At 49.6% G+C, this 21,128-nt stretch overlaps 2 protein-coding genes across 4 annotated transcripts; one reads left to right on the top strand and one right to left on the bottom strand.

The window, feature by feature from the left end:
• Nucleotides 1-204: 204 nt before the first annotated feature.
• LOC122374662 (stromal cell-derived factor 2-like) lies at nt 205-3,065 on the bottom strand. 3 transcript variants are annotated; one of them, XM_043353539.1, is made up of 3 exons: nt 2,881-3,065; nt 1,390-1,503; nt 205-407 (listed from the first exon to the last, which is right to left on the bottom strand). In XM_043353539.1, the coding sequence occupies exons 2-3, from the start codon at nt 1,451-1,453 to the stop codon at nt 205-207; spliced, it is 267 nt and encodes an 88-aa protein (XP_043209474.1). In that variant the 5' UTR covers nt 1,454-1,503; nt 2,881-3,065. The 3 variants fall into 3 exon arrangements, with proteins under 3 accessions (XP_043209474.1, XP_043209475.1, XP_043209476.1); XM_043353540.1 differs by having other exon boundaries at nt 3,027-3,051; XM_043353541.1 differs by lacking the exon at nt 2,881-3,065 and adding an exon at nt 1,806-2,022.
• Nucleotides 3,066-3,345: 280 nt separating this feature from the next.
• Nucleotides 3,346-20,839, top strand: LOC122374664 (cAMP-responsive element-binding protein-like 2). Its single transcript, XM_043353543.1, has 4 exons — nt 3,346-3,776; nt 17,271-17,337; nt 17,893-18,014; nt 19,625-20,839. Exons 1-4 carry the CDS (start codon nt 3,735-3,737, stop codon nt 19,802-19,804), a joined length of 411 nt encoding a protein of 136 aa, XP_043209478.1. The 5' UTR covers nt 3,346-3,734; the 3' UTR covers nt 19,805-20,839.
• The last annotated feature ends 289 nt before the right edge of the window (nt 20,840-21,128 follow it).

Genomic DNA, 21,128 nt, shown 5'->3' on the forward strand with positions numbered 1-21,128 from the left:
AAAATGGCGAAAAAAACACACACAAACACACAGATCCAAAATCAGCAGCAAAACACACCGCCACCAGGCCGCTCAGGCACGTGAGCTGCAAAAGCTCCTGGTCCCTATTCATTGATGACGGACAGCGGAAAAAACTCGCCGTCTTTCGGACGACAGACGCTATAGGCGCCATCCCCCTCCTACCTCCGCCGGAGTCTGGACCACTCACCCGCGCTCGCAGTGTTTGCCGGTGGGGCCCATGATGGCCCAGTGGCTGTTGACGTCGTCCTGGTCCTCCACGCCAGTGACACTCTGCTGGCCGCTGCCGGAGCCGTACTTGACGTCGTGCGAGTGCAGCCGCGACTTGTACGCGATGTTCATCAGTTTCACCACCGAGCCGCACGTCACGTCGTCCACTGTGATGCTGCCTGATGTTCCGTGAGATACAAATGCGAGATCAGTAACAGATAACGTGAGTCAAAAGAGTCTAATTAAAACAGGATAATAAACAGTCACCACACCAGAAGGGATAAAAGATGATTACGGAGCGAGCGAAGCGAGCGTAGTCTTTCCTTAGATTAACGGAAATTTCTGAGTATGAGCGGCCGGCCGTGGTCACGATTCTGCGACGCTTATATCTCTGCAACCACTTGACCGATTTACATGCGGTAATTTTTGTAGGGTAGCTTCATTCCTTCTACCAAGTATTGGACTTTTCCCGATGCATGTGGGTGACCCCTTATGCACGTGCCACGTGCAAAACGAAGAGGTCACTTTTGTAATTGTTGCAATATCTCGGTAACTACATGGCCGATTGCGCTGAAAGTTGGCATGTAGGTAGGCACCCACTAGGCAATGCATATCCATGTGCCAGAGTTGGGGTGCTGCTGCACGTGCGCACGTGCAGCCGTCGATTCCAGATCTCGAGAACGGCTGGACCGATGGCGCTCAAATTTGGCACATGGTTATGGACCGGTTAGTAGGGTGCCATGCAAAAGTCAGTTGGGACCCATTTTGCACGTGCGCACGTGCAGGGCGCCGCTTCCAGATCTCGAGAACGGCCGGGCCGATTGTGCTCAAATTTGGCACATTGCTAGAGACCGGTTAGTAGGGTGCCGTGCACAAGTCAGCTGGAGGTGCTCCGTCGAAATTTCGCACGTGCAAGGCTCACCCTCTCGCTCGCTCCGTTAGTCGCCCCAAAAGGCGTTATACTGGTATTAGGTATGTGGTGTTTCAAAGTAGGTTTAGGCAAATAAATTCAATACAAATATTGTGATAAAAAACTTATTCAGAAACAGAGAAATATTCAGTTTTGGTGCTTTTACATCAAAGACACTTCACTAATGCCAGAGGTAACTGCACACCGCTTTCACACCAGACACTTCACTAAAGCCACAGGTAACTACTTACCTTGAGCAGATGACAAACATGATACCAAGAAAAGGATGAAACCATGTCTGCCCTCAGACTTCATGGCAGTAGCTTAACTGCTTCACTTAAACAAATGATTTGTGCCTGGTTTTGCTGAAAAATGAACCATAAGTCAGTGATTTGGTATTTAGTCAAACAATTTCATTGTTTGACTAAATACATACATTTCTAATAAACATACATATAACTAAATCAATACATTTCATCAAAAAAATTTACAATTTCATTCAGTGATGAGTGAACCTCATTATAAATAATACTAATCTTGTATTACTTGTTATGTCCAGAGTAACATAAATGAATTATCATAAATGAACATCCAAGCAAGTCAACCAAGATGGATTTAAAACTACAGAATAATTTGACTCATGAAATAGGCCTTTTAGGATAGGTACCTGCCTCAGATCAGAGTAAGTAGCATTCCCCAAATCCATACAGCACAATGGCTGAGCATCCCAGCAGTCAGCACCACTGAAGCACAGAGACCTCATTTAAATTGGCATGTTTTACAATGTCAGCATGCATCAATGCATTGTCAAGACTATGGCAATAAATACCAGGTGGTGTCAGGAGAAATAGGTAACACACAGGCCAGCAGCCATCATGGTGTGAACACTTGCGGGAGTTTAAGAAGGATTTATAAAATAGTGTAGGACAAAGAACCTATATTTTTCATAAAAGTATTCCTGAACTTACAAGAATACCCCAAAACAATATATCTATTCAAGATATCTCATCAGAAAATATGCCCTATTCATGCGATAAAGCTACCAAACCTGAACACACGGCAGGTATTCTAGTGACCAAAACCAACCTGGACACTGTCTGTGACAGTCAAGGCCTGTTCCAGCGCCTCCAGAAACCTCCAGAAACCTCCAGAAAGCTCTAGAATCCTCCAGAGAGCATTCCAGCGCCTCCAGAAAGCTCCAGAAAGCTCTCGCCAAAGCTCCAGAAACCTCCAGTAGCCTCCAGAGTTGGGAGGTCCAAATTTCTCTGGAGGCTCTGGTCTACAATTATGGCGCACATGTGACAATCACGAATGTAAACAAAGAACTTTTGACTGAGAATTTACAACTTGAATGAAAAGAAAATTGCACTGCTATAATTTTGTTAATCTTTTTTACTAAAATTGAAAACAAATTTTGCGTTTCAAGAGAGAACAATCGTCATTCTTTTGGTATCTATGACGCCAATCTCCAGAAATCTCCAGATTGCGTTCCAGCGCCTCCAGTGAAACCTCTGGTAGAGCCTCCAGTCAAGAATTTCTACTGGAGGCGCTGGAACAGGCCCAAGGACTCAAGACCAGCCTCAATGATGAGGCAAGAGGAGTATCAAGGAGGTTGCTAGCCTAGTACCAGACCCTGAAGGACACTGGCCTCTCAAAATTTCACAGTTTTTTTTTTGCAACAATTCCATATCAATATACAATTGTCAGGAAGGCAAAACAAATCAACTTTAACTTCAACTTACGCTTTCTGCCAAAATGAAGAAGTGCAAGCTCTGCAGCAAGCTCGGCAGTGACGATGTGAGATGCTATGCTAGCGTGAATTTATTCATACAAATAAGGAAAACCTTATATTCGCTGGTCCTCAGTCAAAATAACTCGCAATTTCGACCTATTTATCAGTGTCCATGTGCGTGTTGTGCATAGACTGTTTGTTTGAATACAATCATAGCGCGGCTGTGACAAACATGACGACGTAATCAACACGTCCTCGACTTTCATTGGTCCAAAACAAATCAAGTCTTATAACGCATTATGTAACATATATAATTTTTGACAATAATATTGAAAATAAAGGGCCAAAAATGTAATTTACATATGAAAATGCTTGATCGAATTTTCACTTTCTCGGTTGCTTTAATTGCTTTAATTCTAGAAACACAATTGTTTTTTGTTTGCTTAGGTACATTATTTATTTCATTCATATTTTCACAAAATGTTCTTTGATAATGAGGAATACATCAAAATTGGTCAATACGACGAAAAGTATGAACAAATTTTCAACAACCCTCCAAATTTGCAAATCATTCTGAAATCATTTTTCAAGGTCACCCATGATTTCACAATGTTTGTAAACATCGCCATGTTGGCTAGGATCACCACACACGTTTCACGTTTTCCATTTATAGCTGGTTGAAGAAGATTGAAGTCTGACGTTACTGTGAAGTCTTGTACTCATTCTTTTTGCTTGCTTTAGAGTAAATAAAATAGTTATGATGTTGGAGGAATAATATGAGAATTCAAAGTCCTTTGAAGCAAAGAAAGCAAGGTTTATTTTTCTGAAGTTCAAGCTTAAGTTTGCTTTGGAGAGAAGATCAAGATGGCTCAAGGATACGATGGAATGCAGATGGATGACCTGGAGGTATGTTCCTTTTATATTTGTAATGCACTTATCAACAGTTAGGTATGGTATATGACAACTCCCTATGTTCCATCAACAAGTGTGGCAGTTCGCGATGGGAGGCTCGGGGGATGGTTGGGACATGAAGTACCCTGCAGCATTATTGTTATGTGTGCCAGTTGTGCTGTTTTATAGGGCATGAGAGTGGTCATTGTATTGTATGTTACTGAAATGTCCCAATTTTGGGCTGAAGGTACAGCCCACGGCTGAAGTAATGTGGGGTTTTACGAATCTCAACAGACAGCTTTGACTGATGATTTTTAAATACGGAATGATCCAGGAGTACTTAGCAAAAGATAAACTTGCAGCTGCAAGGATGGCAATACATGTAAGCTACATTCCAAGTTTCATTGTAGTCTGACAAATTGTTCCTACGATACAGAAGCAAAGCATAACCACAACTAAAATTGCACATTACTTCTGCATTAGACTGTACTTGTGGTTGAGTTAGGGTATGCATCTGCTTGGCTCTAGCATCAGTAGGTACCATTGAGACTTTCTTCAATTTAATAGCTAGGTACCTCCCCCTCACATGTGCATTTTGGACAAAATGATATGTAATTTGTTTGTAAATTGGGCTGATTTCAATTTAAATAATGTTAGCTATTTTTTATTCACAACATCAGCAATCATCTAGTCTAAAGTATTTGTGTTATCTGCTTGGACAAATTTTAAAGGTGCTGACATGGCACTGTCCATAAATATTTGCTTTTTTCCAGAGCCTACTCACATTCCATATGATTGAGAACAGTATATCCTGAAACCAGACTGTTTTCATTTGCAAGCTACCAGTTTTGCTTTGCATGGAAGTAACTAAATGTCATTCCTAACCTCTCATGGGTGACAAGGATTGGCACAAATGTTTTTAGTTTTGACATAAGAGACCAAGAATTCCCAGCCAGCTGACAGCATGCTGATTTATAGAACAGTAGCTGAGCATCACTCAGGTCATGTGCATGGGAAGGATAATGTTAGTACACTCTTTTGCCTTGCTGGTTTCATTGTCTCAAGCATATTTGTACGTTTTTAGGAGCCTGCTTGTACAACCATGTTGAATGTTCAACTTCTTGGCTTGCTTCAACATATAATGCCTGTATGTACCAGCTTGGCTGACTTAGAATTATTGTCACCAGCATCCATGAACAATCCCAATGATACTGGCATACAAGGCATGTGACCATTTATTATGAGGCTTAGGTATGTGAAAATGTGAAAATTAATTTATTTGCAAGGCTTGAACTGTGTTTTGAATTATTCACTTGAGTTGCTTATCAGCTGCAGTGTCTAGGTAACTGCCCAAAAGGTTGGGGATTTGGTGTAATTTATTTAGTACATCTTGCTTATGCTTCTTTGAGGGGCATCATGGCTTTTGTACAATGGACTGAGTTTTGTTAAGCATTGTATTAGTTTTGTATTGAAAATTATCTGGAAAAGCATCAGGATAGTAAGGTATTTTGAACCAGATTTAATTAAGACATAATAATAGCAATATGAAATCAAGCACTTTTATTTCATGTGTAAGTTTTGTGGTGGATTATTCAAAATAGTGTTCAGGGTTCTTAAACTCTATCCATAAGCCTGTTACTGTGGCTCTTAGTGCTGCTCCCTGTTCCTATTTTTGATGTGGTGATAACTATTAGTGATGCATTGTGGAAAGTAACAGGTGATTCATTGATTTTTTTCTGCTATAATTTTTATTATTCCCTTAGTGGTGGCTGTTGTTAGGTCAGACTTCTGATTGGTGTTTTCAGTAAAAATGAGGCTGCCACTAACAAACTGGCCATTGTTCATCAAGCTTATAGAGGCATGTGAGTCAGTGGTGCAGAGACTTCAAACACAGTCATTGTACCCACTATTTCTACAATACTGCCTGCTGCCATTGTTTGCAGAAGTTATGCTTCATTAAATACATTTGAGGTCTTATTTCACGCATGAAAATTATTTTAATTCATTTTAAAATGATAGCAATGAGAATAATAGGTGGCCACTTATCAGTCCTATCGTATTTTGTATTGTGCCTTAGTCGCTGCTCTTGATGACAGGGAAAACAGGGTGACAGGTGAAGCATCCAAGAGCATTTGTTAGGTGATTTAGGACATAGACAAGGTCGTCTGCTCCAATCTAGGGAAAGGAAACCATTCGTCATGAACTTTAAGAGTGTCTTCCTGACTTCGAATGGTTATTTGGGCTAGCAGACCTGTGAGGACCTCATGGGGTGGGTCAGGTAGCTCAGGTCACTAATGGGCGGCACCAGGACTGATTCCACCGCGGAAGGCTGGGTCACCATGCCGTCGGACCTCGACGTGAGGGCGGAGTTGTTCGATGGTTTCGGCTCAGACCGCCAGGTGGCTGGTGTGATTAGCTTAATAGCCGCTAGAGGGAGTTCAGGCTCTGACCTGTCACCTGACCGTAAGGTGGCGCATGGCAGTCCCGCTGAACTGTCGGAAGTTATCGGCTGGGTCAGTAGGTAGTTCGGTAGTGGGAGTGGGATGGAGATGCTATCCAGATCCTTCCCGCACTACCAAAACCCAAGTTGCCACGTATCTGTCGTATCAGAGAGCAGCGCCGTCTGGTCCCGGAGTCCACGGACCACGGCTGGCTCGATTGTGTGCCACCGGTGCCGTCAGGGGCGCTGGTGGTCGGTCCGCTACCTGGCAGGGTGGCGCACGAGGCCGCAGTTGCAGTCAGAATCGGTTCAGCTTGGCAGCAGGGCGCGGCTGCAAGCTGTAACGACGCACTACATACCTAGTGCAGACAACGCCAACGGTCGGCCAGGACCTGGTAGTTTGTATTCCGCTCGAATAAATCGGAGTCTGGGAAACGCTAACTCCAGTCTCAACGTCTGTCGTGATTCTTGAACTGGAGGAGTCATCTCTGTCGCCAGTTGTTTTTGTTGCGGGCATACTGAGTGTCGTTTTCTGCGGAACTCACGGTTTAGGTTACTTTTTTGTAGTAGCCATGGAGTTACGTAGGTGTCGAGCGGCTAACACTACGCTTCCTTTTCAAGCACGCCTTTCATAACACCGAATTACGTTGAAGGCTAAGCGGGTCTGACTGAGTGTTGGTTGTCATTATACGGCACCTCATTGCAGTGGACTGTTCTCATCGATCTCGTCCCCAGCTGTGTGCCGCCGTGTGCGGGGGCGGTGGGGCTGCTCGTGCGGCGCTGTCCGGCCAGGAGGGGAGGGGGAGGGTGTCCCTGCTGTCTGCGGGGGTGGCGGGTCTGCTCCTGCGGCTCTGTCCGGCCAGGAGGGGAGGAGGAGGGCGCCGCCGCCGCCGCGATGGCGCTGGTCCGCTCAGCTGGCAGACGGTACCACGGCATTGCATCAGCGCCGGCTGCGTCAGGCGCTCCGCCGCGGACGACGCAGTAGATCCGGACGGCGTCACAGCGCCCCAGCTGATCGGCCGGCGGAGCGGCGCAGCAGCCGGTCTACGGCTGCTCCTCTATTTCGGAGCTTAACCCGCTGCCGTGCTATAGCGGAGCCCTAGACGGTCTTCCGGCTGGTCCTCTACCGTTGGAACTTAACCTGCTTCACTTCAGTTCACCTCATTTCACCGGCGAAGCGGCGAAATACATATCACCCAGCCGGTGCATTGGGCTTGGAGAATGGACTGATGTTTGATGTCTGCCTTTTGACTCACAGTGCTAACGTTGCCTGGTATTTTCTGGTGCCACGGAACGCAAATGATTTCAAAGAGGACTTCATAGTTCATATTTTTGAAACAGGCTTTATCTGAAAAAAGGTTTCTGATGCTTGCATGACGAAGGAGTGGAAATCAGTACAGTATCTGTTGTCTAGTGTTCCAGGAATTGCCTTTTACGTCTCAATCGTTCAACTGATAGCGCAAAGAACTCGTGGAGTAGATTCACATTTGTGACTTTTTCATCACGGGTGAGGAACGCATGATGCCAATCATGAATCCCAAGCATGACGTATTATGCCGTCGTCTGATAGAGTGGGTTTCTTTACACTACCTGACTTCGAGGTACGGTGCTCTTTGCTGTTTCGTCCTTGTTGTTATTTTACTCGTCGTAACCTTTTGTTGCTTTCAATTTCCGTCTGTCCTCTATAGGCTTGGTCCAACCTACCGGAAAAACGCAATGCATTGACTAGTGACTACCGTTGAAAACGGTAGTCACTACGAGAGGCGGCTCCTCACCGTCTGACCGGGCGTGGGCTCCTTACGGTACGCGTAGCCTCCCCCGTCTGATAACAGGAGATGAATGTTCTTGTATGTGGACGAGGTAAATCCCGTTTTTTTTTTTGCATACGAACTTTTGGCTGTAAGCACATTCGATTATGTGCACTTAATGTTGTATACAATCTGCATTGACGACCCTTTTCTCCCAGTTAATTTCACTCAGTTTATACATGCTGCCTTAGATGATTGATTTAGTCCCTGTCTAATAATGACAAGAGTTTCAGTTTCTGAGCAAGGATCCGGACGCTGTTATGAGTTGGCCATGCCGATCTCGGCTCCACTCGATCGTTCAATGTCCAGTGCACTATTGTCGACTCAGACAGGAGGCAGTTGCAGCGCCCATCGCTGTGCAAGTGTGCATTACAGTTGCACTCCGGCCACCCCGGGCCCCGGCGCAGGTCCGGTGACCTTTTGCCGGCGCGGCACGGGGTGGGGAAGCCCAGGTCGCACCCACGACGCCCCGCCACGGGGCGATAGAGCGGCAGAGACTCCACGATAAGGTGACGTGTCTCCGGTGGACGAGAGGCGACTCCTCACCGTCTGACCGGGCGTGGGCTCCTTACGGCACGCGCAGCCTTCCCCGTCTGATAACAGGCTGGCGATGTTGGAGCTGCATCCCGCCGTTCTGGTATTATTCGGAGCTCATGCCTCCGCTTATCCAACTCATATCAGAGTATGTATCCGTTCTGAAAGATTACGTCATAATGCATCACGAGGATGATCTTCCAACCAGTATGTACTTACTCGCAATGCTCATTTCGAGAAACTTGAGAATTTATGCTTCGTGTGGGGCGAGCGGCCGTGCCGGATGTCCATGCTCCATTACATAAGTGTCCTGGTTCGGTAGCACGACGCGACGGTGCGCGGTGCGCGGGGTGAGTGGGGGCGGGGCGAGTGGCCGACGCGGGGCGGGGTTTGTTGCTGCGCCAAACGCGCCGCCATGCTGCAGCCGCGCCGCCCCTTCAGGGAGCCCCCCGACATCCTTGAAACGAGAGGCCCCGAGTGGCGGCGACGAGTTGCAGACGGGGCACCCCAGACTGCCGCCGCCGTCACTGCCACTGAAACTGCCGCCCGGGCGCTGTTTTAGGACCTTGGCTGGGGCGGGACCCGGCTGGCTGGCCCCTCGGTGCAGTTTGCGGGCGTAGCGAGGTCTAGAGCAGGATGAGAGGGTCTGGTAGTTATTTCAGGAGTGCACTGTTCATGTCAGGACTACACTGTGGTCACTGGTCAGTGTTCTGATGAAACGGAACTTTTGCCGATACGGCCAGTCGAAGATTAACTGAATCGGAGGGCGTAGAAGAGAAGATGTTAAGTTTCAAAAGAGGCAGTAGCATGTTTGTGCCTTCAATTTTTATGCTATTCGATACTTTAACCCTATTCCTGGCGGGCTCCGCCGGGACAAGAAACTGGCGGGGGGCCGATTCGGCCCCCCCCCCTGAGATCTCGAGAACGAAGCAAGATAGCGACAAGCGGTAAACGGCATCGGATACGCATGGACAAGGTCTACAATTTTTACTAAGGTCATTTTCAGGTCAGGTCAAAGATGACGTCACAGGGGTCGAAAAAGTCAAAATGGCGGCTCTAGATATGGAGAGAGTTTTTCTCGAATAACTTTCGAATTAGTCAAGATAGGAACAAACTAAGGGCATCATCGTGATCCTCTCGTCAATCCGCATCGAATGATATATATGTTGACCTCGAAAGGTCAAGGTCAAAGGTTGACCTCAGGTCACGTGACCTCGAGGTCATCATGTATATCATTCGATGCGTCTTGATGAGCTGAACACAATGAGACCATCCACGCGTCTGTATCTTGTTCCTGTACGGAGTTATTGGCCAAAAACCTTTGGTGACCTTTGATGACGTCACATGACCTCACAGCTGCCCAACAGCAAAACAGACCTCAAGGTAGTGAAGGTTGATCGTATATGAAGTCATTTATGGTATATGGGGCCATTCCGACCCGTTTTAGTGGTAAAAACAGGGAGTTGATTTTTCCCCCATTGACTTATAATGGGGAGGTCGCGAAACTGACCTGACCTTAGGTCACCGATATCAAAATTCCGAGACATACAAATTGCACATACTGGTACCCTAACTAAAGCCTGAAGAGAAGAAATTGATCGGTCAAAAACTCTAGCTCTGGCGTGATTGCAAACTTTTCTGAGGTAGGGTCACCAAACCGCCTCTGGTGACCTGACCTGAGGTCAGATCAACTCAAAATTTTCAGACATGTTGTGTAGAAGCCTTTTAGGAAAAGTCAGAAAATTTGAGCTTCCTAGCTCAACGCGTTTGGGAGAAATAACCAAAAAACCTCAGGGGGGGGGCTCCTGAGGCCCCCCCCCCCGCCAGGAATAGGGTTAATCAATCCTTTTTTGGGTTGTATTGGTTGGGCCGCAAAAAGAAATATCCGGGATTAATCCTCTAATCAACCATCATCCTTGTGTTCAAAAGGTGTCAGTGTGTGCGACTGGGCGCTTAAACTGCGACCCACCCGCCCCCCATAGGATGATGCTCAGTGCTGACTGCTGAGTGCTCAGTGCATAATGACGGGCTGTGCGTATGCGGCGGGTGGGCAGGTATGCCATCGTTGGGCCATCGTGTCTCCCTGCTCTGACCGGCCCTGCTCAGTAGTGCTCACTGTTTGCGCTCGATAGTGAATACGACAGGCTAATGACATTCCGATGCATCGGTCGTAGCTTCGGGCCACAGAGAGGCACTTACCAGCACTGGAGTCTGTTTTGCATACCATTACCATGGATGAGGTCTAGAGTCGCTCACAACATTGATGAGTGCTGACTGCAGACTGTAGTATACTGCTATGCTGACAAGCGGAATAGTTACGTTTGAACTTTAGGGGCATATTCTGCTCACCAGTTTTTTTTTTTCGGGACGAGACTGGCATGGCCACTAGCCTTGTTTCCGGATATGTTGCATTAAGTATGGTCGTTGTCAAGGCATGTTTCTGTGTTGGAGTGGTCCTGTGATCGGATTTCAGGGAGCATTTTATCTGTCAATAGCCGATGCTAAAAATAGACGTTTGTTAGTACAGCTGCACTACAGATATTGCGTTGAGGCAGTTACGTTGAGGCAGAGGCTGTTTCCATCTTTTTGCTCCGATGATGGCGCGTCGCACCATATTTGGATAGCGTTGCTCACTCACGACACGACGAACACAAGAGGTCCGTCTTGCAAGCGAGTGCGACACATCATCCGAGCACCGAGCAGCTGATGTTTGCCCTCAAGCGCCATGCAAAAACCCGGCTCGGTGTCTATTTTTACTGAGCGGCTTGCCCGCAAACTGCGCCGAATGGCTACTGCGCAAGATGCTCGCTAGAAACCGGGGCCCGTCGCTGGATTTCTTAGACGAGCACGCGACTGGTCGGTCAATCGACGATCGAGAGGAATGGCATCTACGTTTGTCCGACTCGTTTGGCTTCTAACTATGGTGCGGTCGGCATAACCCTCGTCCATGAACTTTCCCTGGCTCAATGGTGCCGGTCTGTCCATTTTTCCCGGGACGCCGTTAACCTCTGTCTTTCCGATTGGCTCGCTCTTCATTCGCCATTCGGTCCAGACCTCGATCGCCCGACCTCGCTGTCGCTGCTGTGTGGGTTCCTCCCAGGCCCCAGGTCACGTCCGCAAAGCCTCGGGTGTTTGGTGGATGTGACCTGAGGTGTTCGTGATGTTTTTAACGTATCACACTGGTGCTGAAAGTGTCGTGATCGAGCCGTGACCGTACCCGTGACCGAGCCGTGACCGAGGCTACAACGTCACCTGTGGCTGCGTTGCATGCTGCCGTGTGCGCAGTCTGTGGCGCCGCGTGCGGCGTAGGCATGATGTGCGCCGCTCGCCATCCGGCCCTTTGAAGGTTGTGCAACTCCGCGATATCGGGGAGGGAGGCCTGACGGGACCCGCGACGGAGTTTGACGGTAGCAGATTGTGACCGTGGTCCGGGCGGCGTACCTACATAGTTGGGATAACGATGCCTTCGTCTACCGTCTCCATGTGTTCGTTCTGTGAAACGGATTTTCTGCTAAGTGTTCTCTATCGGTACATATGGCGGAGTCATTTGTTACATCAAGTATGCTGCTACCGCGCACAATTTGGTGTTGCGTGCTATGGTGCACACATGTTTTGCCCATATGTTGTTATCGGACATTCCTAAAAAAAATCGGCATATTGTTTCCACAGGACACATAATTTCGAGATACTGAAACGCTGATGTTGAAGTGTTGGGGACAGTTGTTTACACTAGACTTTCTGCTTAAAATAAAATGGCACACAAACTCAGAGGCAGTCGCACGAATGTTATGACTCGCACAGAGGCTGAGAGATGTTCGTGTTTAGCTGATAAATATTTTTTACTTTCTCTCTTTTGTTTTTTCCATTAAAAAAATGAAATATGAAGCTTGGGTTTCGTATTCATTGAACGGAAAAAATGGTTTGCGTTTGCAACTTTGGTACTGCATGCATCCTAGCCTTTTTTCTTTTTCTGGTATGGTTTTTATTGATTTAAAGGAAATAGTTCACTTTCACGAAATTATTTTTTGCAACGGATTTATGATTTTTTATGTTCAAAATAATCAGCAAAGAAAATAAAACCTTTTTATAACAAAATATTATTTTCTATATTTTGATATAGGAAGAACTTTTCAGTTTCTGTAAGGCACACGCGATCCAGTATGAAAAGAGCATGGGTCCCGAAAATTCTTCAGAAACAGAGAAATTATCGCAGCCACCGGCATTTGGGCGATCTGCTCGATCTGATAATGTTCCCCTGAATGTCCTAATTGATCAGTACGAGAATTTCTCTAGAGTTCTCGTAGATAATTTCTCTAGTTTCTGAAGAATTTTCGGGACCCATGCTCTTTTCATACTGGATGGAAATATATGCAAGGCACACATCCTCAACGCAAGACACCTTTTTCGGGACGAGAAATAGAATATCTTTGCCTAGGTTGATCGTTGGGCTGTAAAAGCTCCTGATTTATGCTCGTCTCAGCCCAAGCTACGGAACTGCTATTCCAGTTCAAAACCCATGTTAAAAAGTGAACTATTTCCTTTAAAGGTAGTGTGCCAGCTTTCTTGGACCATATGGAGTTAATGACCCGGATAAGGAGAACCGGATTTTTAGAACTTATCCATACCTTCAAAACTTATGGAAACGTCTTAAATTCTTCAAATTTTTAGTACCCCAGTGCGAAATTCGCCCCGACGGGTTGTCGGTCGTACCCCAACCACATTTCACACCACTATGAACAATAAATGCACACACTAAAATCGCTATTACCGATAGGCTCATCCAATCAAGTTTCGATAAACCCGTTCATCATCATCTCCTGCGGTTTCGAACACGCCTGTTAGGTGGCTTCTGATGCTCGTCGAGGTCGGAATTTCCAAATACGCGTGGTGCGTCGGGCCGCGCGCTCTGACTTCGGCCAAGAAAAATGCGTCAGCTGATCATTGTCATTTCTGCCACTTGCGTGTGGTGTAATGGGGTCATAACTTAAGAGACGGCTGTTTCATATCAATTATTTTACATAAAATCATATTTCAAACCACAAATTAATGTTCGACAGCCAAATTTAAGAAACAATACCAATACAGGCTTACAGTTTAAGGCTCGACATTGTGTTGTCTACGATTAGACAGCTGATAACTCATTCCCGTACGTCGTATGGTCGTAACACTATAATGACCTTTGCTTATTGTCACAAGTGCGCCGCATTCGCGATTGTTGCCCGACGCCTGTTTGCAGGTGAGCCCACTACAGTTGTTATACATATCTAAAAACCGATAAACTTTTAGGCGAAAAAGGCACTATTCCAGGCCCATTTTTGATTTTTTTTGCGATATTAGGTAAAAACAGAAGCTTCTTATCCTAGGAAAAATAAAACGGGAAATCTTTCAAAGGTGGCACACTACCTTTAAACTGCGCTCCATTTATCAGGCTTGTGACGCTATGGATTCTGGCTGGATACAAATATGTTGTGTCTACACATACCAAGTAATCTTGTGCATCTTGGATCTTCCCCTATAATCCATGGCACACGTCTATGTACAGTTGACACCACGGGCCGTGAATTGCGCTGCAATGCCGATAGTTCGGGCGTCCCTTCCTGCGCCTCGCCGGCCGGGCCCTCCGGGGTCATGGAGTACATATCTGGCGATGCGTCACGGGCCGACTTTCCGACACTTTCGGCCTCTCATTGTGATCAGCTGTTGAGGGCACACCCGTGGTGTGTGCGGTGTGTCCTCCGTATGCCGTGGTCGGCGCCGCCGCCCATGGCCCGGCCGCCGCGGGGTCATTGGGTCCGTCTGGGCGGTCGCCGGCTGGGCTGCGGCGGGGAGGGGCGGCGGGCAGGTGCGCCGCTGACCGTCCCGGCGCCCTCCCTCCGCACAACGGCGCAGTTCAGACGGCCTGCGTCGTGGCCGCCGCGACACAGCTCGAAGAAGGGCGGTGTGAGAGCGCGAGACTCAGCTCCGTTTTATTCGCATAAAACAGAGCCATTGATCAGAGGTCCGGCCGCCGGCGACTCTGCGCCTTGTGGCGGCGGCGGCGGCCGGGCCCGGGCGGCGTGGCGTTTGGGCGGGGCGGGGGCGGCCCGGCTGTGCTGCCGTCGGTCGTCCCCGGCGACATCCCCGGCTGGAGTGGCCTGTCGGTGCCGGCGGCGGCGGCCACGCCATCGACGCAGCTCGCGGCCGGGCCCGGGCGGCCGGCCGGCGCCGCTAGGGTCGAGAGTGGCGTGCTCCGGCCGGCACGGCGCGGTAGTGCGTAGTAGACGGTGGCGGCCGGGCGGCTGGATGCCGGCCGGCCGGCGCGACGGCGGCGCAGTCGGCACGGACTCGGCACCGGGGTCGGTGTGGACTGGGGCGCGGTGTGCCTGCGGCGTGTGCATGTGGAGTGTGCGAGCGACGGGCGAGCGGCGTGATCGCGACACGGGACACGGCAGGGACCAGCTGACGGACCGGGCCGCCGCTGCCGCCGGCCGGTCGACCTGTAGCTAATAGCGCCGTGAGTACCCGGCGCCCCCGCCGACCCACCTGCCGGGCGGGGTATGATGTGCGTAGTTGGGCGTCGGCGGTCCCTCCCTGCCCCGGGGGGAGAGGGGCGGCGGGCGCTGACTGGGGAGCGACACCGACGGCCTGGTGACCGCCGACGCGACGGGCCGGCCGACACTCCTTTGTCTAGGTCAGGGTTAGTCTGGCCGCGTACCACGGTCAAGGTCGATAAACGGTTCAGTGATCTGTGGTGTAACCGGCCACGGTCACCGAATATTAACAGTAAACATTGACGTTTTATTTTGTTCCCTCTACTTTCACCCATTTTGATTTGCATGGACAAGGCCATGGAATAAAGACGATCAGACTACTTGAATGCGAACTCGAGAAGAGTGTCGCATTCAAGCGGCGCAAGAAATAACAACGCCAACCCTCCCGCCTTCGCTTTGCCAAATCCCCGAGCCTCTCGAGCCCGGACGCCTGCGGCTTGTGCGCCGGCCGAATCGATGCGCGGCCGTTACCGTTTTTCCCAACTACGCAGTTGCGCGGCGCGGACCCGTCAGTTGCGGCCGACCGTCTCCGGGTGGGTACTGCTCGGCGCTCAGCTGACAGAGCTGCAGCCCCACCGGCGCCGATCGGGCCCCCGGCTGAGCCGCACGCGGTCTGCCGGCTCGGGGTCCATGCCCCGACACCGCACCGCGGCTCCGCTCACCTTCGTGAGAAGGCCAGCGCGCGGTGGAAGTCGCACTTGGTGCATTATCTTTGTCTGTGTTGGCTCATGACGCAATAGCCAAGTGGCTGTACTATCGTGAGTTCTTTTTGCGTCCAAGTTATCGTCGAAGATCCTTTATCTCTTGTGAGTGTCTGGAGTTTTGTGTCCCCTCATGGGATTAAGTCAAGTTACACATCAGATTACTTCACCTATGACAGGAGCGCAATCCAATCCCATTTCCTGCTTGCCTTGCTATATATGCGCTAGCAATGCTTGCATGAAATTGCGCTGCAATGCCGATAGTTCGGGTGTCCCCTCCTAAGTAAATGCCGCCTACTCCTATGCTAGATATGTCGAATTAGCTGACTTGTACTACATCTTCATACAATTTCAAGCATGAGCCCGTCCATATAAACACAGGCCTGAGATCTGTGTTTCAACAGACCATTCCGTTGGCGCCCGGCCGGCACTGTAGCGCTGCTGGGTGCCCTGTAATGAGGCGTTACTAACTGCGCACAGTGCCGGCGCGACGAGCAGCGGCGCGGCGCAACGTGCCAGTCGGCAGTCGCGTCACCGGCAGCTGGCGCACCGGCAGACGGGAAGGGAAGGGTTAGAAAGGGTGGCAATGGGCCGGAGGGAGGGGTAGAGAAGGGATAGACGGGAGGGTATAGAAAGGATGGATGAGACTAAACGGGAGACGTAGATGATTGACAGACGGGACAGAACGACACAGGACGGAAGAAGTAGGGAAAGGACGGATTACGCGACTGACTAAAGCGAAGACGACTGCAGAAGTAAGGAAGGGTTCCAACATTCCTTACCCCTGACCTGTCACGGGTGCCACTCCCCCCCCCCCCCCCGTCGCGCCGGTGTCAGCTGTGAGGGGTCCGACTGCAGCGCCCCCATTCTAACATACGGCATCAGCTAAGCAGGCATCCTCAATACACCTTGGGCCGTGGCCGAGTAAGCCTCAGCTAGCACCGCGTCGGGGCTTCATTATCGGTACAGCCATTAGTGATAAGATTATCCCCATTCATTGTGCAATGCGACCAATGTGGTGTGGTCAGAGCGCTCAGCTGATGAGCGGGTGAATGGGTTACAACAGCTTATGGCTCGGCTGTGTACGTAACTGAACAAGAACACCCTTTCCCACTTAACACCACTCCAACTCCAAATAGAAGTAAAGATGCTGGTTATAGTAGAATGGAACGGGATGGGAAAGGACATATGATACGGATTACGTTACGGATGCAGGACACATAATACTTAATAGGTAAGATGATGATGACTGGCCCTTACCTTTCCCTTGTAGCCGTGGAAAAGGCCGTTAGAACACTTGTTTGCGTGGTGTTACAATTGCTAAATGTTAAACTTTTCAAGGTACAACATTGTGGGTTTGTTCATTGGCATGTGTACCTTGAGTAGGCACTGTGGCTTGTGCATTTTCATGCGGTCCTTGTGTAGGTGTTGACGTACCGTTCCAGTACAGTGTCGTTGTCACAGACTGACCGACTGTTGTTGGTTGTTTGTTCCAGTCGGGAGGCGACTCGTTGGGAGCCAAGAAGGGCGCTCGACGACCCAAGGAGATGAGGGTTAAGCTTGGTACGTTTCACCCGTACAATCAGCGCTGCCGTTGCGACTGGATTTGATGAGCTGGCACTCTCTCTAATGTGCGCACTGCGCAGCTCTGTTGTCTGTTGTGTAGTTCTCTGTTGTTAGCACACTCACGCTGTAATTATATCTGATGAGTTCCTAGTAGTTGAAGTCCATAACTGCGAAGTACGAGTAAGTAAATCTTGTCGATGCATTTCGTGCCGCGATATTCTGCGCCGCTCAGTGTAATTGTCTGAATAGTTTGGTCTTCCGTGAGCTGGCTCGGATATGGAAGCCTGATCAGGAACTGCGCAGAATGTGATGTATCCCTTTGAACCTCAGTGTCCTACCAATGACACTCTTTCCAGCGTCGCAGTGCATTTGATTCAGCTTCAGCCCAACTGCAAAGAAGTGGCTCTCGCAGGGCGTGGACACCGATGTCACACTGCTCTCTATCTCTCTCCCTCCCTCTCTCCCTCATGCAGAGCGGTCCAGGCAGAGCGCGCGCGAGTGCCGATGTCACACTGCTCTCTGACTCTCTCCCTCCCTCTCTCCCTCATGCAGAGCGGTCGAGGCAGAGCGCGCGCGAGTGCCGTGCGAGGAAGAAGCTGCGTTACCAATACCTGGAGGAGGTCGTTCGTACCCGCGAGCAGGCCAACTTACTGCTGCGGAAGGAGCTCGAACAGGTCAGTGGAGTGTGCGACCAGTGGCAGGCTGGTAGAGATGTGGACGACAGAGGAGAAATGTGAGCTATAAACAACGCCGATAACGACCTGGGGTGCTAGTATGTCATATGATGTGGCATATGTGGGTTTGGAAGGTTAGGTTCGTACATTGAGACACGTTTTCAGCCCATTGCGGTGGTATGGTCGGAGTATGCCTCTTTTACGGTTGTCGGTGATCGTTGAGGAGCTGGTGCAGAAAGGTTTCATCGTTTAGTGAACTTCTGGCGGCATTGTGCTCTCCTGAATTTAGGAAAACAATATTGCCTGGCAATATACGCCTGGTCGATAGCGGGCGTGAGGCTTAACCAGGGCTAGGTAGTGGACCGCTATTCTGTGGGGCTCGAAATCTGGCTGTGGGGCTGCTGGCTTTGTCACGGTCCCGCGTTTCTGATCTGAATTAAATTGGTCGATAATGGCAACATCCTCAAAACTATGCTATCAATCGCTGCGATCGGCGATTTGGTGATTTAATTAACGTTTGATCGACGTTCAGATAAGTGGAACCGCTACCAATCATACCGGGAGGGTTTGGCTGAAGCTGTCAATGCCCGTGATGCGCCAGGCGTTTGCTCTAGTTTTCTCCATGTCATAATACGCCGTTGATTCACTCAATGTGCTGTCGGCACGTATTCAATGTCGCCGTCCTCATGTCGACCTCCTGTATACCTCATAGGTCATAGTTTCTGAAACAGGCTGTCGGTCCATGAGCCGCGCTCTCGAGATAGCTCTCCTCCAGCCGACCATCATCATATCACCCGCGGTGATCAGATCATGTGGCAATGATTGATATTCTGAGAAACCCCCGCTACTGAGCGGGTAATGGCTGTCAGGTGGAGATGTACTCGTCGTGCCGTCACTGGTCTATGGAGACGTGTGTTTGTCATGAAGATACGTGCCTCCGTCTCTGCGGGGCGTCTCTATAGTGTTCAGGGTGTGGTACGGGACAATACTGGACTACACTCGTCCTCAAATGCTGACAGTAAACTGGAAATAGTGTATATGTACCGTAATTGGTGCACACAGATGTCGGCTCGTTGACCCGCCCCATCGGCAGCCGTCACATAAACCAACCGTCTCGCAAAAGGGACCATTCATCCCATGGGTCATTGCCTGTGTGAACGCAATGACTGTGGCTAAGACCTCATAGTGGTATGCTTTAATTTCCACAGTTAATATGCGTAAATGCCACATGACCTTGTTTTAGTTGTAAATACCGCCTGACCTTGTTTGGGTTGACGTTTTTTTGCGAGAGTTCTTGTATTATGAAACAGACATGATGTGGTGTTAGTGTATGTGTTTTATGGGGACACTGTACAATACTCTATGCCATGATACACGAATGATTTGAAAGTAAAAAACGGTTTGAAACTCAGGACATCACATTGACTATATTATTATGCGTGCTAGCGCTCAAACGGCGGAATTATCAAAGTCACCCCTTGGTCTGATCATGCGACATGCTCTTGCCTTTATTGTGTCGCATTTGGGATAGTTCCCAGGATTAATCCGATTTCTGTTCTTTGACCATCACTCATCAGACATCACCAGTAACTATACCGTATCTTTTTCAGTATTTAAAATGGAACCAGGAGTTGGATGAGGGCCGCGTACCAGAAGGCCTGAAGAAACTGGTGGAAGAGGACCAGTTACAACAACAGCAACAGCAGCAACAGCAACAACAACAGCAGCAACAACAGCAGCAACAGCAACAACAGCAGCAGCAGTTGCAATACTCGCAGCAGCAACAGTAGACCCAGCCGACCCGGCGGGAGCTCCGGTAAGACGCCGGAGATGGTCGTACCCTGCGCGTCGCTGTCTGTCGGGATTTTAGCCCCAACGCACTGCTGCGGGGTCGAAGGTCTTGAGCTAGGAGTATGCCGAGGGCGCGGCGGGCGGCGGCCGCAGAGGTATGGCCAAGGAGACTGGTCAATGGGCGTGAGTCTGTCACTGAACTGGGTCTGCTGGTCGGCATCTGTCGGTAGGCTGGGTCTGCCGGTGGGCGCGGGTCTGCGGCCAGTGCGGCGTGGGTCTGTTACATGGCACGGTCTGCCAGTAAGCTGGGTCGACCTGTAGGCCGGGTCTACCGATAGGCTGGGTCTGCTGGTAGGCTGAGTCTACCGATAGGTCGGGTCGGCCGGTCGGCGGGGTTTGATCTGCCGGTGACCACCGGGTCTGCCGGTGGTCACGAGTCTGTCTGGTCTGGTCTGCCGTTGGGCCGATTCTGTCGGTGGGCTGGTCGGCTGACAGGGCTCGTGAACCATCCCCGCCGGCTGACTCGGGCATTGGCCGACCGGCACGGCAGCGGTGGCGGCTGTTCTGTGAGATCGTTGTATGGACGTTAGAGTAGAAGGTGAGCATGGTTGTCCTGCTGTGGGTCAGAAGACGTGTAGGAGAGGCGGCACCAGGGCCGCCGCGCTGCGTACCGGGTAATCGCGCGTAAGTTAAGGACGAGCGCTGTGCAAGTGTTTTGATGGCAGAGACTTTATGTGCGATGTGCAATGTAAGGCCGCGGTTCTGGGAGATTTGAGAGACGTTCGTAACGGTGATATTGATAAGATTGCTGTTGGCGTGCCCGCTTGGCTGCACGCTTCAGAACCTGGTGTTAGACGCTGTGATCGAAAGACAGCACGCGCGTATTTGTTGTGAACCTTCTCGGCTGCTTCGCTGGACTGGAAGGCTATCGCTTGGATAAGTTTATTTCAGAAACGTTGACGTATTGGCAACACAAAGGCGCCGGATATATGTTTGACGTAGGGCTGTAACAATATATTTGACCAAGCCCGAAACATTGTTTGACCGAGCTCTGACTCAGTTTTTAATTTAAAAATTGTTTATCCTTTGATTCACCGAGTAGCTCTTGCAGGGTTAACTGAAAACGGTCGTAAAATCGATTAGTCGGCTTAGTGCTTGGGATCCTCGAGCCTTTGTGCCTTTCTGGGTCCGTGAACTGGAGCGTTTCCTCGGTTTAGCTAGCACTCGTTCCACACGAAATGAATCGGGCTTTCTACAGAAACACCACTGAAAGACTCTCTTTGACGGTTGACCATTTGTTATCGCCTTTGGGCATTTCTGTAA

The sequence above is a fragment of the Amphibalanus amphitrite genome, unplaced genomic scaffold, assembly GCF_019059575.1.
Source record: "Amphibalanus amphitrite isolate SeventyFive unplaced genomic scaffold, NRLGWU_Aamphi_draft 001691F_arrow, whole genome shotgun sequence".
NCBI classification, from domain to species: Eukaryota; Metazoa; Arthropoda; class Thecostraca; order Balanomorpha; family Balanidae; genus Amphibalanus; species Amphibalanus amphitrite.